At 48.4% G+C, this 26,642-nt stretch overlaps 1 protein-coding gene across 4 annotated transcripts in view; it reads right to left on the reverse strand.

Moving 5' to 3' along the window:
• Positions 1 to 2,291: 2,291 nt before the first annotated feature.
• Positions 2,292 to 26,642, reverse strand: part of RALB (RAS like proto-oncogene B) — a 40,994-nt gene continuing 16,643 nt past the window's right edge. For 2 of the 4 annotated variants that reach the window (XM_067742348.1, XM_067742349.1), the window contains exons 2-5: positions 19,511 to 19,670; positions 10,294 to 10,502; positions 6,492 to 6,669; positions 2,292 to 3,848 (exon numbers count right to left, since the gene is read on the reverse strand). In XM_067742348.1, coding sequence (XP_067598449.1) covers positions 3,729 to 3,848; positions 6,492 to 6,669; positions 10,294 to 10,502; positions 19,511 to 19,624 — 621 coding nt within the window. In that variant the 5' untranslated portion in view covers positions 19,625 to 19,670 and the 3' untranslated portion in view covers positions 2,292 to 3,728. Of the gene's footprint in view, positions 3,849 to 6,491; positions 6,670 to 10,293; positions 10,503 to 19,510; positions 19,671 to 23,026; positions 23,050 to 26,642 lie in introns of those variants that run through there. The other 2 variants (XM_067742350.1, XM_067742351.1) reach the window with 2 other exon arrangements.

The following is a 26,642-nucleotide window of genomic DNA, read 5'->3' on the forward strand; positions in this document are numbered from 1 at the left end:
TTCAATCCTCTTTCTTCTCCTTCTAGAATCCTTATTATGCATAGATTGGCACACTTTATATTATCCTGTAAGTCTCTTAGATTGCTTTTTTTTTTCATTTGGCTTCCTGTCTGCTGTCCTGGCTGGGTGATTTCCATTATTCTCTCTTCCAGATCACTTATTTGTTCTTCTGCATTATTCGTTCTTCTGTTCACTGCCTTGAGCTCAGCTTTCATCTCAGCAAATGGTTTCTAAGTTTTCTTGGCTCCTCCTTCTAGTTCCTTTTTACAGTGCTCTGCATTTCTGTCAATAGCCTTTCTTAATTCCTTCAGTGCTTTCACTACCTCCTTTTTGAACGTGGTGTCTGTTAGACTCCGTTTCATTGTTTTCTCACGGGCGCTCTCTTGATCTTTTCACTGGGAGTGGTTCCTGTGATGCTTCATTTTACTTGTATTTCTCTTGCTCTATTAGTTTAGGAGAAACAATTATCTACTGTGGTCTTGGAGGGCTATTTTAATGTGGGAGCATCCCTGTGTAGCCTGCATGGGTTTAATATTTTCGGTGCCAGGGCTGCTTTTAGTGTGGGTGCCTGTTGCCTCCTTCCTCGGCATGTGCCGTTACCAGCTTGACAGGGGTGTGACTGGTGTTGTGACCAGAGCCTGCACCGGATGTTACCCAGCACCTCCTATTTGCTCTGTGACTGTCGTCGCAGCCCTGTCAGGGGTGGGGTCTGCTTCCTAGCTGTTGGAGTAGAAGCCCCAGCCCATTTCTGAGCTGTGTTTCTGAGATGCGGTGCAAGGTAGGAGGGATTGGGGCACTCCCACTGGGAGAGGATGAGGACTCCTCCACTGGAGCTGTCCACCTGTGAGTGTGCTCTGTGGTGCCACCTGTCACCCGTTGTGCAGGCTCACAAGGTACACTGTTGTTGGCACTGCCCTCACCCCCGCCTACACCGTGGGGTACTTTCCCACTGTTAATACTTATCCACTGTTAAGCTTCTATACTATTTTATTATAATATAGTGTTTAGACCAACATAGGTGAATCTTATACCCCAATTCCATTTAGTTTAAATTTATATATCATTTGCCTAACCTACAGCATCTATTTTTTCCCCCACATATTCATGTCACTGGTGTCAGGATGGAGTCACATAATTTGGCAAGTTTTTCCTTAGTGGTACATAAATTATGGTGATGTCTTATCATCATCAGTGGTGTCTGCTATTTGATGAACTAGGACACTTGTAGGGAATTATACATCATCTAGGTATTGTTCCCCTGCATCACTTTTTGAATCTATCGATCGCCTGTTTGTTAGGTCTTTTTCTACTGCTCTGCCACTCATCACACTGCAGCCATGTGCTGGCCTCTAGGGTCTTTTCCTGAACACCTGAGTGAGGGCCTCCGGACCAGCTGCTCCCAAGCCTGGGAGCTCACATGGCTCCTTCAGGTCTCAGCTTAAATGTCACTCCCTTTCAGACACTGGTTGACCATCCAGTTGAAATCAGCTCTATGGCCCAGAAACATTTCCTATCCTATTACCCAGTTCTACGATCATCAAAGCACTTTCTGTGATATTTTCAATTATTTGTCTCTTTCCTCACTAACGCATAAGCTCCAGGAGAACAGAGCTCTGGCCTATCTTGTTCAACACAATATTGCAGCACTTGGAATAGAGCCTGACACCAAGCAGGTGCTCAAATATTTCTAGAAAGAAGACTTCAGGAAAATAGTTACCCTATGGACACAATATCTAGTCATTTAGCAAGGGAGTATGTTTCAAATTTATAAAGAACATTGCTTCCTTATTTTCCTATGGAAAAGAATCTCATCTCTAGAAATCATTTTGTTGGGAAGATCCATTTCTGATCACTATCCAGTTAAATATAATTTCAGAAATACACTAATGGCATAAACTAAGAATAATTAATTTCCATAGCATGGAACAATTCATACCATCCTTAATTTATGTGTACATATTCCAAACCTACCTACTCTCGACCAGAACTGATATCAAACAGGTGGCAAACTAGGAGGAAAAGAAAAAGGTTGTTTCAAAAAATGCAAGAGTGTGACTACCTTCAACTTTTTAAGTTTAAAGAAGAGTAGTCATCTCTTCCAAAGGAAAGATGAAACTAAAGTTACTGTTTATACTTATAAATTTCTCCCAGCCCAATTCAAAAACTTAACTGAAATAAAGTTCGCAGAACATCTACCAAGAACGATAATGAATACCTGTCCAATTCTTTAATACTTCTTACATTTTACATATATGACAAAAGGATAAAATAAGAAGGCTGAAGTTCTGAAAAACTGTAAATTTCTGCTTTTTTTAATTGAAAAAAAGCCCACGATTCTTTGGGAGGTGATACAAGGGTGTTTGTTTTCCGGTCAGATCATAATCTCTACAATTATTTCTGTAATAACCATAAATTCCAAGGGTTCCCATTCTCCCCACCCCAATTCACTTTTGGCACCTATATGTGAAATATCACTTCTGGAAAATGGGGAAAAGTATGCTGAGCACTAGGTTTTTATGGCTGTCCTCCTTTGCTCATGAAAAATTTTCTGACTGCTGAATTCAGAATATTGACACAAGAAAGACAATATCTCATCCATAAAAATCTTTGTCTAACTAACGAGATGGCTGTCTCAGAAACAAATTTATATTAGAAACAGCAGCCAGTTCTCAGAGGTAAAGGGGCAGTGGCTTCTCCACTTCTGAATTTACTGAGCAATTCTATGAGAGGTAGCAGGTGTCTGGCACAGGCTCTGGCTTCATGAGTTTAGAACACAATCTTAAGTCATCACGTTCTTCAGAGGAACTTGGGCTACATTGAAAGAAACAAAAGAAAAGGTCCTCTCAGCCTCTGCCAGGAGGAGTGGGTCAGGACAGAGCGTGGGTTGCGGACGGAGAAGGAGGGCCCTGACCCTATGACTGGCAATTACGAGAGGATTTAGCCAAAGGACTTCGTTTTAAAATTCTGATTAGAAAAGTATATCATTTATACAGTATATTGCTCTTGAGTCTTCATGTCGCTTATTAAAAAAGAAGCTCCTACACAAAAATCAGAATGCCACAGGAGAAAAGCGGCCAACACAGACTATAACTGGCTGATACTTAACTACGAAGGGTACAACTCTTCCTTCTTTCCTACTGAGAAGGATTTCTGGGCTTGGTGTTGATCTGTTTGGCCCCATTCAACTTTATTTTTTTAGCTCTGCTTCAGATCCACAGGGTATGGCCAAGAGACCCCAAAAAACCTCCGAATTTTCCAGCGTCATTAGAACCCAATGGATGTTTCTGAGAACCACTGTTGAGCTGACAAGGGTGGGGGTAGCCTCACCCCACCCCCGCCTCCCAAGACCTAATAAAATAAGACACTTTTATTTCAAAACAAAAGACGCTATGTTACAAAACTGGGGAAAAAGTAAGAAGTTAGGAAAGTCCTTCTTAATTAACACCTGGCTAACGCCTGCCTGTAGCACTACATACGTGGCTTATTTTAGGAAGGAAAAGAGGGAGGAAACTCTGAAACCTCCCGACAGAGGAGCCATCCCGTTGCACAGTCAAGGGCTTATTTCTTCTGCCAGCCACTGGTTCACAAATATTTTCCCCATTTACAGAAGCGTGTGTGAATGAGGTTGGGGAGAGCAGGGAACAGGCCGAGAGGTCGACTGGAGTCTTGGCTTGAGGAACCTGCCCTCTGTCCTTAGTGGCGAGCGACATGGTCCAGCACCCTGGCCTTCACAGTAAACAACATCTTTCTTTAAAACTTTTCTTGTTCTTGCTGCTTTTCTTGCCGTTCTTGTCTTTGTTTTCTGACATCTTCTTTGCTCTGATCTCTCTCATGAGGTCAAAGAACACCTGGGGTGGGGAGGAAGGGGTGAAAAGAACAAGGAAGAAAAAGCCATTTAATGATTTAATGAAGCAGTTCGACCAAGCAGGGTATGTAATTATAGTTTAAAGTATATGTAAAGCCAAATGTATTCTTAAAAACCATGGGCCATCAAAAACAAAAGGTCTAGGGCTTCCCTGGTGGCGTGGTGGTTAAAAGTCCGCCTGCCAATGCAGGGGACACAGGTTTGAGCCCTGGTCCGGGAAGATCCCACATGCCACAGAGCAACTAAGCCCATGCGCCACAACTACTGAGCCTGTGCTCTAGAGCCCGCGTGCCACAACAACCGAAACCTGTGAGCCTAGAGCCCACACTCCATAACGAGAGAAGCCACCGCAATGAGAAGCCCGTGCACCGCAACGAAGACCCAATGCAGCCAAAAATAAAAATTAATTAATTTTTTAAAAACCCCAAAAAACAAAAGGTCTAGAGCAGAAGAGAACAACTAATGTTAGAAACGTATTCTAATTCCACAAAGGAAACCTCTCTGCTCACATCATACAACGGGTCAAGCTAAGGGCAGCAGCGTCATACCATTAGTACCACTCAGCAGCTTATTTCAAACTGATGAAACCTGTTCTGGGGATAAGTATGATGAAGGATGAAACATCACAGGACAGACCGACAACAGTTAGAGACACCGAGAGTGACAACAGTCAGCAGGCGTCCTGGCTTCCAACCACCGAGAGTGACAACAGTCAGCAGGCGTCCTGGCTTCCAACCACGGGGAAGGGAAGGGAGGAGAGCGCCTCAGGGCCCCGCCACGTTCCACCGAGCTGAGGAGTCCTGCCCTGAGCCTAAAGGCACGAGCGCCATCACGTAGGACGGCTTCGCAGCCTAACCCCGACGGCAGACTCAGATCGGGGAACGGGGAACGTAGCAGGTGGGGCGGAGGAGGGGATGCAGCTTGAACAAACAATGGGGCCCCCGATGCAGGGCAGGGGGGCGGAGGGGCAGAGGGGGTGTCACCCTCCCCACGTCTGCCCCTCCCTGCCCCACTCCGCGTGATGCCAGCTGCAGGGGCTTCATCAACAGCTGATGAGACGTGTCATTGAATGCCAGCATGCTATCAGTTGTCACAGTGGCCTGGGTTTTGCCCCCTGCTACCAGCAACCACGCCCGGGTACCGACTACATGCCAGCAGCCAAAGTACGCCTCCTACAAAGAAAGATTTGAGATTTCTCACAGAGAAGACGGAAAGCGTGAGACTGAGTGTAGCCTTTGACCTTTGGACGTTTGCGCAGAACAGGCTCCTGTTACTTTCTAGAGGAAAGCGAGACTGGGCTTTCTGAGTGGGGGACTCCACGAGCCCTCACCACTAGCTCAGGGTGCAGGAAAGGACCCCCCCAAACTGCATCAGGCTGACCTAAGCACCCCTTTCCTTCAGCCTCTCAGGAAAGCGCCCCCTCCCCCATAACAGGGACCGTGAACAGCTTCGAATGTCGCCGGTTTTTCCTTGTCCTAGCAGCACAAGGCAGGCGGAGGGAGGGGAAGGAAGGGCGTGTGTCCAGCTTCACGTGATGCCCAAGCTGTTCATCGCCAACCTCCTTTCCTGTGACCTGTTCACAGCGAACACAACGCTGCCCGGCATCAGCTTCTGCTGGTTCCCGTTTGGCAGGTCCGGCCGGTCCCGGGCAGGAAGGGGAGGTGACAAGCCGGTGTGACGGCTCCCACCCCCCAGGTCGGCAGTTCCAAGCCCGGAAAGTCTTCCTGATTTTTTAAAAATAAACTGCACGACTGGACTTCCTGTGTGTAGAGTTAGAAAAACTCTACAGCTAGAAAACAATTTGATAGAAACGGAAAGATTTGGAAATGCACAAGAATCAACGTAAGAGCTGAGATAGCAATCAAAGAAAAGGGAGCTGCCGCGTGAACCTGCTTCGCGCGGCAGATGCAGCTTAACAGACTGACGTTGTTGGAGAGGCTTCCAAAGCAGACGCCTCCCAACACCAGCGTCCTTCCAGCAACCCCGCAAGCTGAAGTGACACCTGGCTTCAAATCCCTTTCTCCTCAGGTGAGAAGCACAGGAGAAAGGAGAAGGGATGTGAGGGACTCAGGTGCTGCACAGACGGCGCAGACGCGTCCACGGCTTGGCTGCAAAGCGACGCGCGTCGGTCTAACGGAACCCAGGCCGTGACGGCAGAGAGACGACCTCAGCTTTTAGGTCTGGGGCAACCGATTTGAACTTCAGCTTTTTAAAAGAAGCCCTCACAATCGCAATCACTGGAAGGTGGGTTTTCAAACCATCGGTGTTCATCACTGTCAAGGTCATCCTTTCCTTCACTTCAGAGATTTGAACGAAAAACTACGCTGGGGGTGGAGAAGAGGGGAGAGGTCCCTGGACGCAGAGACGAAGTTATAAAGACTGGACCCCTTGGCTCTGCCGGTGGGCAGGGAGGTGAAGAGAACAAATCTACCCAACCCGCCAGCGAGGGCAAAATCAAGGGCCCCCGAGGCGCCGGCCCTGCGCCTGGAGGACGCAGGCCGCTGAGGCCGCGAGGGCAGGGTCTGTGGAGGCCGCGCCCTCCCCGTGCCGCTTGTGTGACGCCAGGACCCCCGCGAGGTGCCCCCCCCCCGGCTCCCCAGGACCAGCAGGGGGGAGCGGGGCCCACCTTGTCCACGTTGGCCCGCGTCTTGGCCGAGGTCTCCACGTACTGCACGCCCCACTCCTCGGCCTTGGCCCTGGCCTCCTCCAGCGGCACCTGCCTCCGCTCCTGCAGGTCAGACTTGTTCCCCGCCACCAGCAGCGGGACTTTATCTTCTTCCGCCTTAACGCGGAGGATCTGTTCCCTGGGTGACAGGTCAAGAAGAAGGCGACTGAGCAGGCCAGGCCGGGCGCCGGTCCCCCCACAGGCGGGCCGCTGGCCCAGGCCCGTCCCCAGGGGGCACCGCTCCAGCCCGTGGCCAGCCAGCGGCTGCAGGCTCTGCTCCCAGCTTGCTGCGCCCCAGGGACGCGGGTGCTCACTACGGACGCGGGTCTGGGGGCTCCCCTGGAGGTGCAGTGGTTAGGCCTCTGCGCTCCCAATGCAGGGCGTCCGGGTTCCATCCCGGTGGGGGGGAACTACAATCTCGCATGCGGCATGGTGTGGCCAAGAAATAAATGAATAAAATGAACAGCAAAACGGGAGAAAAGTTCTTAAAAAAAACAACAACAACGCAGGTTTCTGGGCCCAGAAGCAGATATGTGGGCAGGAGCCCAGGATTCTGCATTTCAACAGCATCCCCAATTTAGGCTTCGGCCAAAAAACAAAACAAAGGAGAAACGTGGGACCCTCTGTGGTAGAAACCGGATGAAAGAAGTATCTTCTTATACGAAACGCTTAATAATGCCCCTGGGGGGAAAAAAAGTCTGATTTCTTTGTGAGAATAAAAGCCATGAAACCCAGGGATTTTCATATGGTCTGTTAGCAGACCGTGAAATCAATGCAGTGGGACAAAAACCGGTGGTTCTTTTTCCTCAGTCAAGTAGAATATTACAGAGAAGCAAAGCAACATTTGAGGGACGCTCACAGTAAAGGTAAGTACGGCTTTGTGCCACTCCTGCTTCAACTCTGTCTGCACCTGTGCACCCCGCCCCCGCCCAGGTCTGTGAGGCAGGAGCCCCACTTCAACATGCCTTATTTTTCTACTACAAAGTGGGGGAAAAGAATGAAATACTATAAGGCCTATGGAAAAGTACTTCAAAAACATCTTCTCTAAAATAACTGCTACCTGTAGCACATTAAAGTTTACCTCTACTAAAAATAATCAGCTACCTAAAATCATTTTGGAAAAACAGAGTATTCAAGAAATTAAATATTCCGCTTCCATTATTTTGAACCAGGGGGAACCTGCCTACTTCTGTATTCCCACACATTCCCAAAAGAGACCCCTTCAAAAACGTTTTGGTGGGGACTTGCACTGACTTTTATATAATATGGGGTGACATTTCATAATAATAAAACGTTTAAATTTTTTCCCATACAGTCGGTTTCACTACCAGATATCAATTTTTTACAATTGGGGTGTAGTGGACTTACAGTGTCATGTTAGTTTCAGGTGTGCAGCACAGTGACGCAGTTACACATATACATGCATCCCTTCTTTTTCAGATTCTTCACCCTTATAGGTTATTACAAGATAGCGAATAGAGTTGGCTGTGCTGTACAGCAGGTCCTTGCTGGTTCTCTACTTTGTACGCAGACTGTGTGTCTGTTAATCCCAAGCTCCTGATTTATCCCCCCCTTTTAGCAAAATGAAAAATAAGCAGATGCTTGAAACCTGTCTCTGAGGAGCTTTGCCACACTCTGCATTTCACAGGGGTCAAAGAGCGTGCACTGTGCTTAGAAGTTAGTGATCAGTATACATGGTGAACAGTAAAAACTGATCACATTCTGGCTCGTTAGTCTTGCAGAGCCGTGACTAATCACCTCATTGATAAACATATTGAACGAGAAACAGGAGTACCAAGCTCTGGTCTCTTGTAACAAGCCTAAAAGTTTCAAGGAAGAGAGGGTGTACTGACATTTTGTTTTACGTTGGAGGCTTTCCGTTTGGAAGATAAATGCAGAAATGCTGTTTTACAACTGCTAACAGGCATGAAGCGACTGAGTTTAAGCGTAAGGGCTCCGAGGATCTACCCACACCCGTCTGCTTCCAGCACCGTGGGAAACCGGGGCAGCCTGGGGCTTTTATCGAACTTCCCAGAGTTCAAGCCACAAGCACTAACTTCCGCTTCCTTTTTCTTTTAGGTCATCACCTGTCCTTTCTCTTCTTTCATAATAACCAAAACCCTCCTCCCAGGAGGAGGTAAGGAGGCACGAGTGCCTCTGTGTGTGTGCAGTGAGTGGGGGCACAGGCAGCACTTCCTTAATGGGTGACTCACGGGGCCGATGGGAAACCCAAGGCTCCGGACGGGGAAGAAAACAGGGCGGTGAGTGCATCCATCCTGTTCGGTCCTCAAGAAGGCATAACAGCAGGATCGTGTAGATGCAAAGCCAACTGTGCACACGTGGACTTACAGAAGCCACTTACAGAAGCTTCTCGGCACATCAGGAAGAGCTACGAATAACAGGATTTCTCACAGGGAGTCCTAGCCGGCTAACAGCTCACGACATACACACCACAGCTGCCGAGAATTGCGTCATCCACCCTCGGGAGGCTTGGGGCCACGAAGACAACAACTGAGGCTCCGCCTGACTCCTCTCTGCCCGTCTCCCCCGAGGCCGCTCCTGAGCGCTGCCCCCCCACCCCCGCCCACCGATGCTCCTTCCACATCCTGGGGGGACGTTTAGCTTCCTCGTTCTCACCTTGGGCTGATGACCTTCATTTCTGACCAGAACTTGCTAAAGAATGAAAAAAGATTACTGGTTGTTTTTTTCCTTTTTAGGTCCCTATTAGACTCTAGTTCTGGTTCTTAGAATGAAAAGTCACCTGGGGACTTCCCTGGCGGTCCAGCGCTTAGGACTCGGCACTTTCACTGCACGGGTTTGATCCCTGGTCGGGGAACTAAGATCCCACAGGCCACACGGTGCGGCCAAAAAATAAATAAAAAGTCACCTGGATGGATCTGTTTCTAAGGAGGGGGATGAAAACGCACAAGTGTATAAGAGAGATGGGAAAAGGATGGGGAAAGAGAGAGACCCTTCCCACTAGAATCCCTGGGAGGACTAGGCCCACACAGCTCACTATTTCTTTGTAACAAAATGAACTTCAAGGATCTCGACATACCGCGATGTTAAATAAATTACAGCGGTGGATACTCACCTTGTGCCCACACAGTGAGAAGAGCCTGGGGCCGCCACACCATGAAGGGTTCTCCTTAGGAAATCTAAGTCTAACGTGTCATTTTATTTCATCTCATCAACAAGAGCATTTTCAGGTAAAGAGACAGAACGCTAAGGACACTTGCCCTGGGTCACAGTACCGTGACAGGGCGGGGACTCAGACCCCCCGGGTCTATGTGAACCTGAAGCCGGTGCTTTCCGCCCCACTTGAGCTCATGTCCCCAAGGGAGCAGCACACGGTCACTCCGACCCAAGGCGTCCACTCTGCCGACATCTGAGGTTTCAGAAGCCTCAGAGTAGAGCAGAACTGTTGCTTTTCTAGCAAAACCGGGAAAAAGATAAAGATGGTTCACGCTTACCAACCCCCGTCTCTCGGGATTTACATGAAAACAAAACTACCGGCTCTTGGCTGTAGGGAACGGCTTCGTCCTCTCGAGGAACAGATCCTTAAGATCATTTATTTACATGTGGGAGTTACAGACCTGAGAAGCCCAAAGAGAGCGCAACAAATGACGAGCTATCAAGTGCCAAGATCCAAAAAGCCCCAGCAAGCTCTTCAGAGAGACTTCGTCCTGAGACGCACTCCACTCAGCCCCAGACTCCTTCCCAGGCTGCCATGAACGGAAGGCAGAGGGCCCCCCGGACACACCTGAACTCGGCAGTGGCTGTGAATGACTCGTGCTCGGTGATGGAAAACACGAGGAGGAAGCCCTCCCCACTCCGGAAGTAGTTGTCGCGAATGGCCGCGTAGTCCTCCTGTCCGGCTGTGTCCAGGATGTCTATCTGGACCTCCTCCCCGTCCAGGACCACCTTCTTCCTGTAACTGTCAGCCTTGGTAGGTTCATAGTCCTCCACGAACTGGGCAAACGGACGACACGATTAGCAGGTAGCAAAGTTCTAAGACAAAGAACAGCTGCCAAAAACATTTCAATATATGGGTGCTTTGCTTATCATCAACCGCGGCTTTACTGAGCGCTGACGATCATCACACCACGTGTGAGGCACTAAGGACACAGAGAGCTCCTTAGCTAGTACTTCCTTGTTGCTTCCAACTCCACCATTTGTTATTTTGTTTTTAAACAATAAGAACAGATATCCCCACTTTACAGATGAGAAGAGACCAAGCAGAGGGCACAACGCTTGGCAATATTCTTGTCAGTATAAAACTACAGTTAGGGCTTCCCTGGTGGCGCAGTGGTTGAGAGTCCGCCTGCCGATGCGGGGGACGCGGGTTCGTGCCCCGGTCCGGGAGGATCCCACATGCCGCGGAGCGGCTGGGCCCGTGAGCCATGGCCGCTGAGCCTGCGCGTCCGGAGCCTGTGCTCCGCAACGGGAGAGGCCACAACACTGAGAGGCCCGCGTACCGCAAAAAAAAAAAAAAAAAAAATTACAGTTAAACACTGGCAAGGGTAAGAAACGGGAGCTCTTATTCATAATCAACAGAATTATAAAACTCATCTGAAAAGTAACTGGTCAAGAGGTACTCAGAGGCTTAAATAACAATACAACATGAAAATCTCCAAATGGGTCAAAGATTAAATGTTAAGAATAAAACCCGCAAGTACTAGAAGAAAACATGGGTGAAATCCCTTTATTACCTTGAAGTAGGGAAGGCCTTTTTAACTATGACTCAAAATCCAGAAGCCATGTAAGGAAAAATTGATAAATTAGACTACATAAAAAGTTTTAAAACTTCTGTATGACACAACACGCTATAAACAAAGACAAATGACAAGCAGGGAAAAAGTATTTAAACCCATATCATAGAGAACTATATATTAACTAGAAACAGGGAGGAAAAAAAGATCAACAAGCCGATGGGAAAAAGTGGCAACAGACATAAACAATTCACAGAACAATACACACACATGATGTTAAACATATGAAGATGCTCATCCTCACTAATAAAGAAAACGGCAACTACATGGAGGTACCATTTTTCACCTACCAGACTGGCAAAAACCCCAAAGCGTGACAGCACACCTCTTGCACATTGCTAATGGCAGGAGACAGCAGTACAGTCTGTACGGAGACCAACATGGCGACACCTAATCGAGCGAGAAGCGGCCCTCCTCCTAGGAGTCTAATCTACAGACACACCTGCACAGCAACATCCAAGGCCATCCACTGTGGCACCACGTGCAGCAGCGAGAGATGAAAAAGCACCCAAACGCCCAGGACGGGGATCCACAGAATGCAATACTATGCAGCTATAAAAAATGAGGGAAAACACACCCTGGGGAGACAAAACAAAGCAGATTTAAAAGCTGTTCAACAGGAAAACTGAAGCAAATGAGCGTAAATGAATATTATATTGGTAATGTAACCCGACAGAGAAAGAATTAATCCAAGAGACTTTAAAAAAGAATATTTGGATAGAATACATCCCACTAAAAGAGACTAAGGACAAAGAAAAGTCAAAGAAACGTTGAACTTCCCTCAGTGGTTATATTATTCAGTAGCAATGATATGAATATTTCAAAGTTATTTTCTTTATATTGCATTATACATAGAATAAATAATTATTTTAATGATAGTATAAGTCAAGATATTCAGGGAAAAAAGTTAATGATAGCAATGTACTATTAAACTTGAATTCATGCTGGTATAACTGGATATCTCCACATGTCAAAGAATGAAGCTGGATCCCTACTTCACATCACATACAAAAACTAACACAAAATGGATCAAAGACTTAAATGCAAGAGCTGAAACTATAAACTCCTAGAAGGAAATGTAAGGTGGAAATCTTCATGACCTTGGATTTAGCAATGCATTCTTAGATATGACACCAAAAGCACAAGCAACAAAAGGAAAAAATACATAAATTGGACCTTATCAAAATTTTAAAATTTCATGCCTCAAAGGACACCACCAAGAAAGTCAAAAGACAACCCACAGAATAGCAGAAAATATCTGAAAAGCATGTATCTAATAAGGAACTTCTACCCAGAATATATAAATTAACTCTTAAAACTCAATAATAAAAACACAGTTTTAAAATTAAATGAAATTAAATGCCACTTTAAAAATAGGCAAAGAAAAAAAAAACAAATGAAGAAAAAATAGACAAAGGATCTGAACAGACATTTCTCCAAAGAAGATATACAAATGGCCAATAAGCACATGAAAAGATGCTCAGCATCATTAGTCATTAGGCAAATGCCAATCAAAACCACGAGATGCCATTTTACACCCATTAGGATGCTATAATCAAAATGATGGACAAAGGCTTCCCTGGTGGCACAGTGGTTGAGAGTCTGCCTGCCGATGCAGGGGACACGGGTTCGTGCCCCGGTCCGGGAAGATCCCACGTGCCGCGGAGCGGCTGGGCCCGTGAGCCATGGCCGCTGAGCCTGCGCGTCCGGAGCCTGTGCTCCGCAACGGGAGAGGCCACAACAGTGAGAGGCCCGCGTACCGCAAAAAAAAAAAAAAAAAAACAAAGATGGCCAATAACAAGCATTGGCGAGATGGCAGAGAAATCAGAACCATCATACGTTGTAAAACAGTGCAGCTGCCATGGAAAACACGGCCTTTCTGTAGTTCCCACAAAGTTAAACACAGAGTTACCATATAATCCAGGAAATTTCCCACTTAGGTGCACACCCAAGAGATTCTGACATGTCTACACAAAAACTTGTAGACGGATGTTCACAGCAACATTGCTCATAATGGCCAAAGGTAGAAGCAATCCAAATATCTATCATTGACAAATGGATACAGAAAACGTGACACATCCAGGCACTGGAGTATTATCCAGTCATGAAAAGTAAGGAAGTACTGATTCATGCTGTAACGTGGATGAACCTTGACAAATTATGGTTGGCAAAAGAAGCCAGACACAAAATATCACATAATATATGAGTCTATTTATATGAAACATCCAGAACAGACGAAGCTATGGAAACAGAAAGCAGATTTGTGGTGGAGAGGGACTGCCCGTGGGTAAGGGGTGTCTTTCTGGGGGATGAGAATGTTCTGGAAGTAGTGGTGACGGTTGCACAGTTCTGTGAATATACTACAAACCACTGAATTGTACGCTTAAAAGGGTCTATTTTATGATGTGAGTTACATCTCAATTTCTTTTAAGCATGAAGCGCTGATACAGCTATAACGCGGATGAACTTTCAAAACGTGATGCTCAGTGAGAGAAGCCAGACATAAAGGTCACACACTGTCTGATTCCACATATGTAAAGTGTCCAGAACAGCACATCCATAGAAACAGAAAGCAGTTGCCAGGCCGGGGGCCGGGGGGTGAGGTGGTAATGAGGAATGGCTGCTACAGTGCAGGGCTCTTCGTTTTGGGGTGATACAAATGTTCTACGATTTCACTGTGGTGATGGCCGCACATCTGTGTGAATACACTAAAAATCACTGAATGGTTCACTTTAAAAACGTGAATTTCAGGGTACGTGAATTCTTCATAAAGCTAGCATTTAAATTTTTTAAAAATTTAAAAATCGAGTTGAAAATATCAATATGAACTTATGGACCCTCTGAAGGACCTTGTGTTGTCAATCAATAGCTACTAATTCAAATGATTTTAAATCTAAAGATAACCTAATACTAAAACTAAAGAGGGGACTTCCCTGGTGGCGCAGTGGTTAAGAATCCGCCTGCCAATGCAGGGGACACGGGTTCGAGCCCTGGTTCAGGAAGATCCCACATGCCGCGGAGCAGCTAAGCCCGTGCGCCACAACTACTGAGCACGCGCGCCCCAACTACAGAGCCTGCGCTCTAGAGCCCACGAGCCACAACTACTGAGACCATGTGCCACAACTACTGAAACTCGCGCGCCTAGAGCCCGTGCTCCGCAACAAGAGGAGCCACCGCAATGAGAAGCCCACACACCGCAACAAAGAGCAGCCCCCGCTCGCCGCAACTAGAGAAAGCCCGCGTGCAGCAACGGAGACCCAACGCAGCCAAAAATACATGAATTAATTAATTTGAAAAATAAATAAAACTCAAGAGTCTCTTACACTCATATAACAATCTTAAAATAGAGAAAATATGAAAATTTGCCTATGCTTCACAGCGGTGTCCTCCTGTTAACGTCCTTCCAGAGAGACAAATACATGACCACCCCAAAAAAACCACCGCAACACCCAGTGCGAAGGTCTCCATACACCCTAAAGCACCTCGGTTGCCTGCTCCTGCACTTCCAAGGATGAAGCAGCAAGAGTCCCACCCGCTCCTTTAACGCTGGAAGTCAGAACGTCCCCCATACGGCAGTGGGGAGATGCGTCCGCGCCGGGGAAGGGCGCTCACTGTGGGAGCTTAGATCACAGCCTTGGCATCTCCATTCCTTGTTAGCAGGAGCCACCGCGCCGGCTTGCAGGGCTGCCGTGATCCGCCACAGACGCCCAGACACGCGGTCTAAGCCCAGCCTCTCACGCCTTCCTCGCGAGCGTGGCAGCTGCCCGAACTGACCGTGGCCAGCCTCACCTCACCGGCACAGGCAGGCAGCTAAGCAGTCTTCGAGTGCATCAGGCCAGGCGTTCCAAGGGCAAGCGCTCCCTCTGCCTCACTGGCAGTCCCTTCCCATCTTTCTAAGTCAGAACTCAGACAAAAATAAAGACTTGCGAGGCTGTGGCTGCTTCCGTGATCCAACTTTCCTGGAGATTCCACCACAGAAGCTAAAAGGTTTTTTTTAAACAAAGGGCAAAGCACTGGACCAAGAACAAAGGGTCCGAGTGGCTCGGGAGGTGTCAGCCAACCCGCACCCCGAGCACGGGACTGTTTCCTTTTCTCTGGCCTCCCGGACAGGGGGAGCCACCGCTCCTCGGAACTGCTGGCAGAGCTTCAGGAAAAGAACGTCTCGGCTGCAGCTCCAGAGGGATTTGGTAAAGGAGCCCCGGGTGAGTCTGCGATCAGCTGGGCTTGGCCGTCACCCCTAAGGTCTCTTCAAGCTTCAAAACTGTGATTCTAGAGCCAGACCCTTCAACCTCGCAGCCACTAGCCGGGCACCAGGGGCTCAGCAGCCACAGGTGTTGGACAGCACAGACACAGAACACCCCCTGCATCACAGAAGGTTCTAGCGGGCAGCACCGTTAGGGGAATCGACACGAGCACCGCATCTCTCTTCTGCTGCTGCTGTGCTTTTATCTTACCATTCCTTCAATCCTTCAACAACTGCTGCTTTCTGGTCCCCACATACGTCAGCCAGTGGGAAACAGAGACTAAGGCCAAGCACAGCTTCCCCTTGGTTCTCTGAAGAAACTAGGAAGGAGAGAAAAAGCTCTTGATTCTTCTGCATCTCCTCCCCTCCCTCTTGCTGTACACACAGAAACATACACAGGGAAAGTGACACATCCCGTCTAGACTGCCCTGGTCTCCTGCGGTGTCAGCCACCAGGCCAGACAGGATGGCTCCAACCTCACCGCGGAGTCGGGCTCGGGGCCCGAACGTGCTCTCAGATTTGGCACCCGGGGCCCCTCGGTCACCGCGTGGTGGAGCAGCCTCCCCTTCCCTGACGTGGCTCCGGCCAGGCCGCCCCCCAGACAGCAGCGCGACAGACCTTCCGGTCTGGACGACTCTCCCGTGTGGGACCCTCCGGCACACTGCAGCACGTTCGGCAGCATCCCCGGCCTCCACCCACTGGCGGCCAGTCACATCCCCCCATTGTGACAGCCCCAAATGTCCCCAGACACTGCCCGTCATTCAGCGGTGGGGGCAGGACACACAGAATCCCCCCCATCTCCATTAACGCCTGCTCTTCTAACCACGTCTCCCACGCTTTGATTCCTCTCCTCCCTGTCCCTTCCTCCCCAGCCTCTGTTACAGAAGGAAAATAAGGAATCTTTAGGAAGCAAGTCACATTTTTAAGGAAAAACAAATAAAGACTTCCAAGGCAGATTTTGTAACTTGCCTCTCTTCTTTTATGCAAAAACGTTTGGCGTGGGCTTCTCTGGTGGCGCGGTGGTTATGAATCCGCTTGCCAATGCAGGGGACACGGGTTTGAGCCCTGGTCAGGGAAGATCCCACATACCCTGGAGCAACTCAGCCCCTGAGCCACAACTACTGAAGCCCGCAGGCCCTAGAGCCCGTGCTCTGCAACAAGAGAAGCCACCGTAATGAGAAGCCTGCGCACCACAACGAAGAGTAGCCCCCGCTCGCTGCAACTAGAGAAAGCCCAGGCAGCAATGAAGACCCAACGCAGCCAATAAATAAATAAGCTAAAAAAAAGAAAAAAGTTTGGCGTAAATTAAACAGATTCTGCTAGATTTCCCCACTTTGGCCCCTAGTGTAAAATAAAGAAAAACAACCCTCCAAAATAAAAGTATACAAATGCTGAAGAGGGTGTGGAGAAACGGGAACCCTCCTACACTGTTGGTGGGAACATAGACTGGTGCAGCCACTGTGGAGAACAGTACGGAGGTTCCTTAAAAAACTAAAAATAGAGCCGCCATATGACCCAGCAATCCCACTCCCGGGCATATATCCAGAGAAAACTCTAATTCAAAAAGATACATGCACCCCTGTGTTCATAGCAGCACTATTTACAATAACCATAAAAAAGAATGAAATAATGCCATTCGCAGCAACATGGGTGGACCTAGATTCTCACACTAAGTGAAGTCAGTCAGAAAGAGAAAGACAAATACCATACGATATCGCTCTTATGTGGAATCTAAAATATGGCACAAATGAACGTGTCTATGAAACAGAAACACCCTCACGGACATAGAGAACAGACTTGCCAAGCGGGAGGGAGGGTAGGAGAGGGATGGATTGCAAGTTTGGGATTAGTAGATGTAAACTATTGTCTAGAGGATGGATAAACAACAAGGTCCTACTGTAGAGCACAGGGAACTCTATTCAATATACTGTGATGAACTGTAATGGAAAAGAATATAAAAAAAGAATGTATATATATGTATGACTGAATCACTTTGCTGTACAGCAGAAATTAGCACAACATTGTAAATCAACTAGACTTCAATTAAAAAAGAAAAAAAAGAAATTGGTCATGTAGAAACATACAAACAAAAAGTTTCTCATGATAAGATACAGTGGGGTGTGACCCAGGGGGAGATGGTCTGGAGGTTTTGGTTTTGGTCTGAAGCTTATGCATTGCAGGGCCTTCTTTTAAGGAAAGAATACAAGATTACACATATAATGGTAAATACAAAAATGATTATCGAGAAGGAGAAAAGAAATTATAATTCATTACACAGTTTTTAAAATACACAAATACTCTGGTGAACCCAACCCTCCGGGGCCCCTCGATGGCTCACGCCCTTGCACGGCATTCTCCGCTTGAGCGCACAAGACCCTGAGGCTGGCTTGCAACCAACAGTGTACAGGCAGCGTGATGACACGACCCCGTGACCACGTTTTTGTGCGGAAGGATCCGTCGTAGCTACCAGACACTTCCCTGCTGGCCGGGGAGAAGCAAGCGGCCATGGGAAGAGCTGTCTACAGAAAGGACCATGCGGCGGAGAACTGGGGGCGACCTCCAGCAGCCGGGGCCCCGTCCTGCACCCGCCAGCAGCCCGCGGGCTCGCAGGAGGCCGGACACCCTCCCCACAGCCTGAGACCCTGGGCAGCACCACGCTCAGCCGGGCCAGACTCCTGGAAACTGGAGGTGACGGATGTCCGTGTGGAGATCCGCTCCATGGCAATACTACAAATACCACTCGCACCCCAAATCCAGCTGAATAACAGTCTTGCTCGTTGAGTGCTGACACACCTCTGCAATACCGTCCTACTCTGTTAGCTGTATGCGTCTGAACTATCTCGTCAGATGCCAGGTATCCTGAAGCACTGGGTTGGCCAAGAAGTTCGTTCCGGCCTCACTGAAAGATGGTCTGAAACACCCGAACGCACTTTTTGGCCAAGCCGACGTTGCCTATGGAGAATTGAAAACTAATTCAGTCCTTCCTCTAGCACAGCTGGTCCGAGCTTTTCTTTCATGACGGTTTAGCGAGGTTTCTTCGGGTGACGTTCCTAGTAAGGGCGGTTTGGGAACCACTGGCAAATTCAGGCCCTGCATCCGTCTTCCCTGTAAGGAGCCGTGAGGCCTGGAAAAGCCTTCCAGACCGGCCTCTGACACCGCGTGTGGAGCCGCTGCCCACTCACTTGCCGTGCCGGGCGCCTTGGACACAGCCCTCCCCGCGCCCCCATCACAAGGCCAGGGCCCCTGCTAACTGCATCCTTAAGTCGGCTTCCCTTGGCCACACCCCAAAATGTCGCGGTCACTGCAGCACACCCTGTGTGGCAGGAAGCTGGACGGGGCGGAGCCTGGTGGAAAGAGGGTCATCTTAGCTGATCGTGGTGACAGTGTCCTCTGCCGCAAATTCTGGAAGGCACGAGCCGCGCAAAGAGGGTGCCATCGAGAGGCCCCGAGGCTCCGGCTCTGGTCTGGACACGCTGCTGCACTACCAGCCATCGGCCGTCAAGCAGGGGTCAAGGCTGTGCCGTCGCACTGGACTCGGCAGCAGCGCCATCACCCCCAGGAGGTGATGCAAGCTTGGGGCTTTAGCTTGAACCGGGGGAACCAGAGCAAGGAGAAGAGATGGAGCTCTTAGGGCAGCTCAGCTGTCCCCTTCAGTGCCTGTACGGGCTGGCTGTGACAGCTACGCATCTGGCCCGCCCTTTCGACACCTCCCCCTAGCTCCTGTCATAATACAATGACGGAAACGATGCGAGCAGGGACCCCGCGTGTCCCTGCCTGAGCCGAAATGGCTCGCCTAACATCAGCAGTGCAGCTCTTCCCCTGGTGGGAACCCCCTGGAAAGCTACTCAGAAGCCACCGTAGCACAGTTTGCCCCATGACCCTGATGAGCCCCAGGGAATGGGCCCAGGGACGCAGCTGGAGGAGGGACGTGGCGACAGCAGGCCCGACGGGGAGGCGTGTCTTACCTCATCATACATGAACTGCAAGGTCAGGGCCGACTTGCCCACCCCTCCGCTGCCAACCATGATCACCTTGTGAAGGGCCAGGGAGCTCTGGCTCTTGCTCTTGTTTGCGGCCATCCTGCTGGGTTTCTGCGAAACGCGGCCAGAGGACCCAGACGAAGAGCTGCCAAGGAAGAAGACAGACTCAGAGGCGGTCTGGTTCCACCCAAAGGAAATGACATGACAGCCCTCCAGAAAAGCCTGACCCAGACGTTCCACCAGAGAGGTCATTCTCCCAGGCTCCAGGCAGAGATACAGCCCCCCAGGCACTGCCGAGTCACAAACCAGAGCTGAGCCGACCCGAGGGAAAGTGAGACGGAGAGAAGAATCGGGCGTGCGCACCCGACGCCCCATCACGGGGGGTGGGGGAGGATGGCCCACCAAACCCGCACGCCCTCGACAGAGCCGCAGGGGGTGCGAGCCACGCAGCGACCCCCGCGCCAGCTGTGCCACGGGGGCCGCTCAGGGCCCCAGCATCTCTGTACCCTCGCTCCCTCCCCGCCCCTCCAACACACCCACACGGCCCTCCCAGCGGACCAAGGTGGGCTCTGAAAAGGGGTGAGCAGACCTGCTTTTAACAATCAGCATCCCTTCGCGACACAGGACGGTTAAAAGGAAGACAACTAAATTATTTATTCCACGTTGATTTACATTAAGAACTAAATGAGTCAGACTTTTCCAAAACAACAATCCATTACTCAAAATCAGTTTAGCCTCATCAGAAGTGAGATAAAGTGAGTAGAACAGAGCAATCTTGGTGGTGGGGGAAGAGAAAGTATTCTCAATAAGCACATTTAACAGGTACCTGAAACTTGGCATCTAATTAGCCTGACAAGCTTTTGCACAGCAAAGGAAACCATAAACAAAACAGAAAGACAGAATTTTCTCCCTTACAGAATGGGAGAAAATATTTGAAAATTGATGCAAGCGACAAGGGATTAATTTCCAAAATTTACAAACAACTCATACAACTCAAGATCAAAAAAAAACAACTGACCCAATCAAAAAATGGGCAGAAGACCTAACTAGACCTTTCTCCAAAGAAGACATACAGATGGCCAACAAACACATGAAAAAATGCTCAACATCACTAATTATTAGAGAAATGCAAATCACAACTACAACGAGGTATCACCTCACACGATTCAGAAACGGCCATCAAAAATTCTACAAACAATCAATGCTGCAGAGGGTGTGGAGAAAAGGGAGCCCTCCTGCACTGCTGGTGGGAATGTTAAGTTGTGGCAGCCACTATGGAGAACAGTATGGAGGGTCCTTAAAAAACTGAAAATAGAGCTACCATATGCTCCTGCATAACCCAAGTGCCAATTTTTATTTTAAACGATTTTTATGGAAAATCTCTCTCACAGATGCCACAGCGTAAGGAAAAAGGGCAAGGGCTCGGGCATGTCACGGGCCCAAGTCTGGCTCTGCCATTCGTGAGATGTGGGACCTGGACACTAGTTATTCAGTTTCTCTAAGCCAGTTTTCTTATTTGCAGACACAAGTAAACCACCACCCACCCTGCAGGATTTTTCTGAGTATTAAATGAGATAACACATGTGAAAGATTGAAGCCCTGTGCCTAGCATATAACAGGAACTTAAAAAGGCTGGTTTCCTTCCTATCTCATTTTAAGAGAATTTTTTTTCTCATTAGACACGATGGGCACCTATTTCTGACAAAGTAACTTGAAAATACCGCCAGTAGAAAAAAAATAAATACACACACACCATTGCATGACAGAAACAACAATATTTTAAATCAGTGATCCCAGCCTCGGTGGCACAAGGAGATCCCTGGGCAGTTTTAAAAACATCCCCAGAGATTCTGATGGAGTTTGGTCTGGGATGCCTGGGATCGGAGCCTGGGCATGAGAACATCTAAAAGCTTCCCAGGTGATGACAGTAGACCTCTAAGGTTGAGAACTTCTATGAATGCACAGCTGGGCTCAAAAAAAATCCCAGTGCTGGGGAGAAAAAAAATCAGAGCTGATATTTCTGTGGTCCTAGGTGGTTGCTGCTCTGGGTAACTTAGGATTTAACACACACACAAGTCAGTCCCTCAGAGACACCAAGAGCCTCGAAGGAATGCACCTTCAGGTAAAGAATGGACGAGTAGGACTTCCCTGGTGGCGCAGTGGTTAAGAACCCGCCTGCCAATGCAGGGGACACGGGTTCGAGCCCTGGTCCGCGAGGATCCCACATGCTGCAGAGCAATGAAGCCTGTGCGCCACAACTACTGAGCCTGCGCTCTAGAGCCCGTGAGCCACAACTACTGAAGCCCGCATGCCACAACTACTGAAGCCCGTGTGCCACAACTACTGAAGCCCACGAGCCACAGCTACTGAGCCTGTGGTCCGCAACAAGAGAAGCAATGAGAAGCCCGCGCCCAGCAACGAAGAAGACCCAACGCAGCCAAAAATTAAATAAATAAATAAATATATTTTTTAAAAAAAAAGAATGGACGAGCAAAACATCGGTCCACCGTTGGGGAGGAAGAGAGTCCCTCCGCCTTCCTAGGCTCTTCTTTCTGGTCTGGGAATTAAACTGACGTGAAACCGATTAACAGGAGAAAATCCAGCAAAGTCTAGAAACACGTGGACCCGGGAGAGACCCAGACAACCTGAGTACCTTGTTCAGACGGCCGAAGCCCTCACCTTGGATACCGTCCTTGCCCAAAGCAGAAGAGGATGTTGAGGATGGGCAGAGTCGGTTGTGAGAGGTGACCAGGGAAGACCAGGTAAACAAGGGCAAGGTTCTTGAAGTCCTTACCTTCTCCGCCCCTAGGAGCTGCTAGAGATTCGGTCGTCCTCGTGTCCTGGTACAGTGAGGGGGACGCCCTTGCACAGGGACATTCCCCTGGTAAATGTCCCTGTCTCTTACAAAACGGTGACTCCTACTTGGTTTTCAGAATTTCTTCTACGCCTGCTGTTTCCCGGAAAATAACCAGCTTAAAACTATTAATATGCCAAAGAGACCTATTCTGGGACGGTACCTGCTCCCCTACAGCACCAACAGCGGAGGACAGCAAGGAAGCATGTCTGCCCGAGCCCTGGCCGTAGGAAAGTGTGCCCTGAAGCTGTGACCGCAGCACTCCCCCAAAGCCAGGAAGCAACATAACAAGTAACCCCAGGCTGCTCAGGGTGCTAGGCTACAACCTCTGCGGGGGGACGCAGTGAAGACGGCTCAGGATTCCTACAACCAAGGCCCACGGATAGGGGCCCACAGCTGCGACCTCCGAGACACCTAAGGAAATACCCACCAGGAGGGTCGGCGTCCGTAACAAGTAGGACTTCTCAGGCAGCCGCCATAAAGAGCATCATTTGATCATTTTTAACAAAGGCAGAGGCAAAATGTGGGGAAACTGCATTATCAGGAGGCCAAGCGTTGAACAAGAATCACTCTGAATGTCTACAATCCTTTTTTAAGTATTTAAAATGAAAAGTAATAACAATGTAGGGGAGGAAAAACAAACCCACCTTGGTTCATTGGCTGGGGCCCTGAAAATCAGGCTGACGAGAGACTGATTAAGGAGAGAAAAACAAACAGAGCCTTCTGAACAGGTGCATCTCACAACCACGCAGGAGAGCGCAGTGGTGGCGGCCCCACGGGGTGGTGGGACTCGGGTTCACAGAGCATCTTAACCAATGAACAACGAATGCTGCAGGGAAGTGACAAGACAAAGGAGGGGGCCTTGCACTTCTGGGAGGGGGAAACTGACGCAGGGTGCGGGCTGTGAGCAAGGGGCGTTACCACGATTCCTCGGGGGCCTCCTCTGGGTGATTAAGGATCGCCCCGCCCTTCCTGGTGGAGAGGGGAAGGGAGAACTTTTCTTTGTGTCTGTTACTTTTCAGTTGCTTTCAGCTCAAAATAATCCTCATGTCAAAGTGGCATCTTTTGGGGTGACATATTCTGACCCCCCCTTCGGTGCTCAGTAGAAAATTTAGAAAATACACAAAACTATCTTAAAAAATAAGAGAAAAATCCTGCCACCCAGAGATATTCGGTATTACAGCGTTACTTCCTGCCCGTAATTTAATCTGTATATTCTTATATTTTAATCCATATATTCCTATATTTAACATCTTTCTGAGATCATACGTATGTAGTTTTGCATGTTATTTTTCACGTAGTATAGCTACCTGTCTTCTTAAGCAGTGAAGACTGACCATACTCGTAGCTTTCCCGGGTGATTCAAGGATCATCATCACTATGGAAACCAGTCGTGTGACCCGCTGCTCTGGGTGGGATCACTTGTGTGCTGGCTCCCCTCAAGCTGGACCCTCTGTCCACTCTCCCTTTTCTAATGACGTGCTTTTTAATAAGCCTTCTAAGCAATTAACTAGATAATTAAGCACATTTGAATTGTGACTAAAATAGGGTAAGTGGGATGAGAAGCCGGCCTCCCCCGAAGGCTCAGGAAGGCGAAGCTGCTTTGGGCCTAATTTCTGGTCCACAGCTGCCACCACAGGGCCGAGGTCAGTGCCTGAGGCTGGAAACTCCAGACCACCAACCCATCACAGGATTTCTCCGAAGCAGCCTTGCTTCCATGAATTATTAGAGTTGTATGAAAATGGAGAAATCCTTTTCCAGATTAGGGGCAGGGGTGCTTTCAAACACACGTAGACATCTAACTCTGAGCTGTTATTTTCAAAACACAAAGTCAGCTTCCCTAGAAGAAACCACAATAAATGGATTGAAGACTGTTCAACAAATCCACAGATATTTGCCAAAATATCTGTGCTCAAAGCTCAAAAACTGAAACCACCATGGTGGTTCTTTCCAGTCTGTATAACCCGTGAGCACTTGACACGCGGAGGGCAAGGCAGGAGAGTCAGCCTGGACCGATCCTGGAAACTGCAAACCTCCAGGCTCCTGAACCGGAGATGATAAACCCCTATTTGTTTAGACCATTCTGAGTCTATTGTTACTTGTGCCAAAAGCATTCCAGAAACAGTCTTTGCACTCCAGAAACTCAAAGTCCAGTGATTAGTTACAGAAGATTAGTCGGCGATTATAGTATGGCTGACAAATTCTACGGCAGAAGTATCCAAGGGCTCTGGGGTCACAGAGGAGGGACATCTAGATCAGAGCAGGTCAGGGGATGCTCTTACAGGGAGAACTGAGATGTGAAGGAGGCAGCTGCAGAGGAGGAGAAACACCAGGAAGAAAACAAGTCAGTGAGGCTCAGGAATGTCACGTCGACAACTTAATGTTTATAACAGATGTGCCTCGCCCATAAACATGTTCTTAAAGAATAACACAGCTATCCCTACCCCGAACATTTTATTAGCAAAAGTTCCAAGTTTTCAGAAAAGTAGAAAGCGCTGCACAGTGAACCCATATTCGCAGCCCTGGATTCTACCATCAACATGTCACTCCATTTGCTTCATCACAAACCCAGTCATCGGGCCTCCCCGACCCACCCATCAGCCCATCTTACTTTCTGATGTGTTTCCACGGAAACTGTAGACATCAGTACATGCCATCCCTAACTTCAGCAGACATCCATTGTTTACAAAGCAATTACACTTCTCCCAGAACCATCTCCGAGGGGCTTGCAAACCTCTTAATCTCTTCCAAGAACTCTTTGGGTTCATCGCCAGTACACAAAAGCCACAACACAGACCTTCCAACAAGGGGAATCGGGGCCCATAACGCCAAGTCCTGGCAGGCTCACACCTTACAGTCAGAAGTTTTTCATCGGGGACTTGGGAGACACACCAACAGACACCCTTTAATACGTCTCTACTACCTACCGACTGGAAAGCTCTATAGTGGCTTCGTTTTTGTCCAAAAAAACCATTTAAACACTACTCTGTGCTTAGCTGTGCATCTCTGCCCTTAGAAAACGCAATCTCCTAAGGAAAGATGTATAAACAAAGCATGGAAATAGAACTGCCCATATGCAGTGATAAAGACGCTACAAGGTCTGACGGAAAGCATGATGAACTCTGGGAAAAGAAGATCCAGAAAGGCTTCGACATGGAGTCCAAGTTCACTCAGCAGAGGGGCTGAGAGAGCGAAGCTTCCCACGCATAACGGAAGGCGTGCAAAGCAACAGAGGCATGAAGCGTCCTGGCGGGTCCGGCATCACGTGACATGGAAGCGCAGGTATGGGGTGGGGAAGTGACGGGGCATTGCATCTCAGAAGACAGATTGTTCATCTACAAATGAGCCTAAAACGCTGTCTGAAGAAACCTATCCTAGAGAAAGCAGGGAGCCACTGCGGGTGGGTCCCCCAGCCCAACCTAACTGTAAGGCGTGGGGTAAGAATGAACACGTACCCTCCCGTACAGAACACCAAGACAGCTTCATTTAGGTGGCTGGCAAGGAGACAGAAGAGCCGGGAAATGGTTTTCCTACGTGACGTTCCATAGGACACACTAATGTTAGAGGGGGCTCTCCACCACCAAGCACCGATTCAAACACAAGAACACATGTTCCCCTGAGAAGCAACATTCTGAAAGCAAATCACGGTCTAGATACAGGAACCATGCAAATGTGTGTGGTTTCTACTGCCCCCCAATCCCATGGGCTAATACAGTCATTAGTCTTGCGTTCAACTTAAGCTGGGAGAGAACAAATCAGTAGGTAGAGTCAACCTTGTCTGTATCAGAGGGTTGTCATGAAAATCAAATGGGAATTTGAAAAGGTAGAAAAAAAGTACTCTTCAGTCCTCATAAAATTCATCTGTCCTGGGTAACATGGTACACAAAAGCACATGGGAAATGATCAAACACTGTACACGTGCAAAGAATTGCACTTAGCACTTTTTCTCCAGATAATATGACTTGAAGGTGGTAACCTGGATATTACTAATAGGCCATAATCATAATATGTAAGTCTCTTAGAATATTATTCAAGTTTTTAGTCCTTTACATCATCAAAATGGAAGACAATCCTAAATCTGGGACAATCTGAGCACCAAAATAATTACGGACAGTAATGAAAACAAACCACTGAAAAACAAAGGATTCATGAATCCATACCTAGAGTAAATGTTAAACAAACCAAGGGAGACAGGAGGGCTCCTGCTTAGAGTAGAACACCAAAGGCGGACTGATAAACGTACAGGGTGGGAAAGTGAAAAAA

The sequence above is a fragment of the Pseudorca crassidens genome, chromosome 6 (genome assembly GCF_039906515.1).
Source record: "Pseudorca crassidens isolate mPseCra1 chromosome 6, mPseCra1.hap1, whole genome shotgun sequence".
Classification (NCBI taxonomy): domain Eukaryota; kingdom Metazoa; phylum Chordata; class Mammalia; order Artiodactyla; family Delphinidae; genus Pseudorca; species Pseudorca crassidens.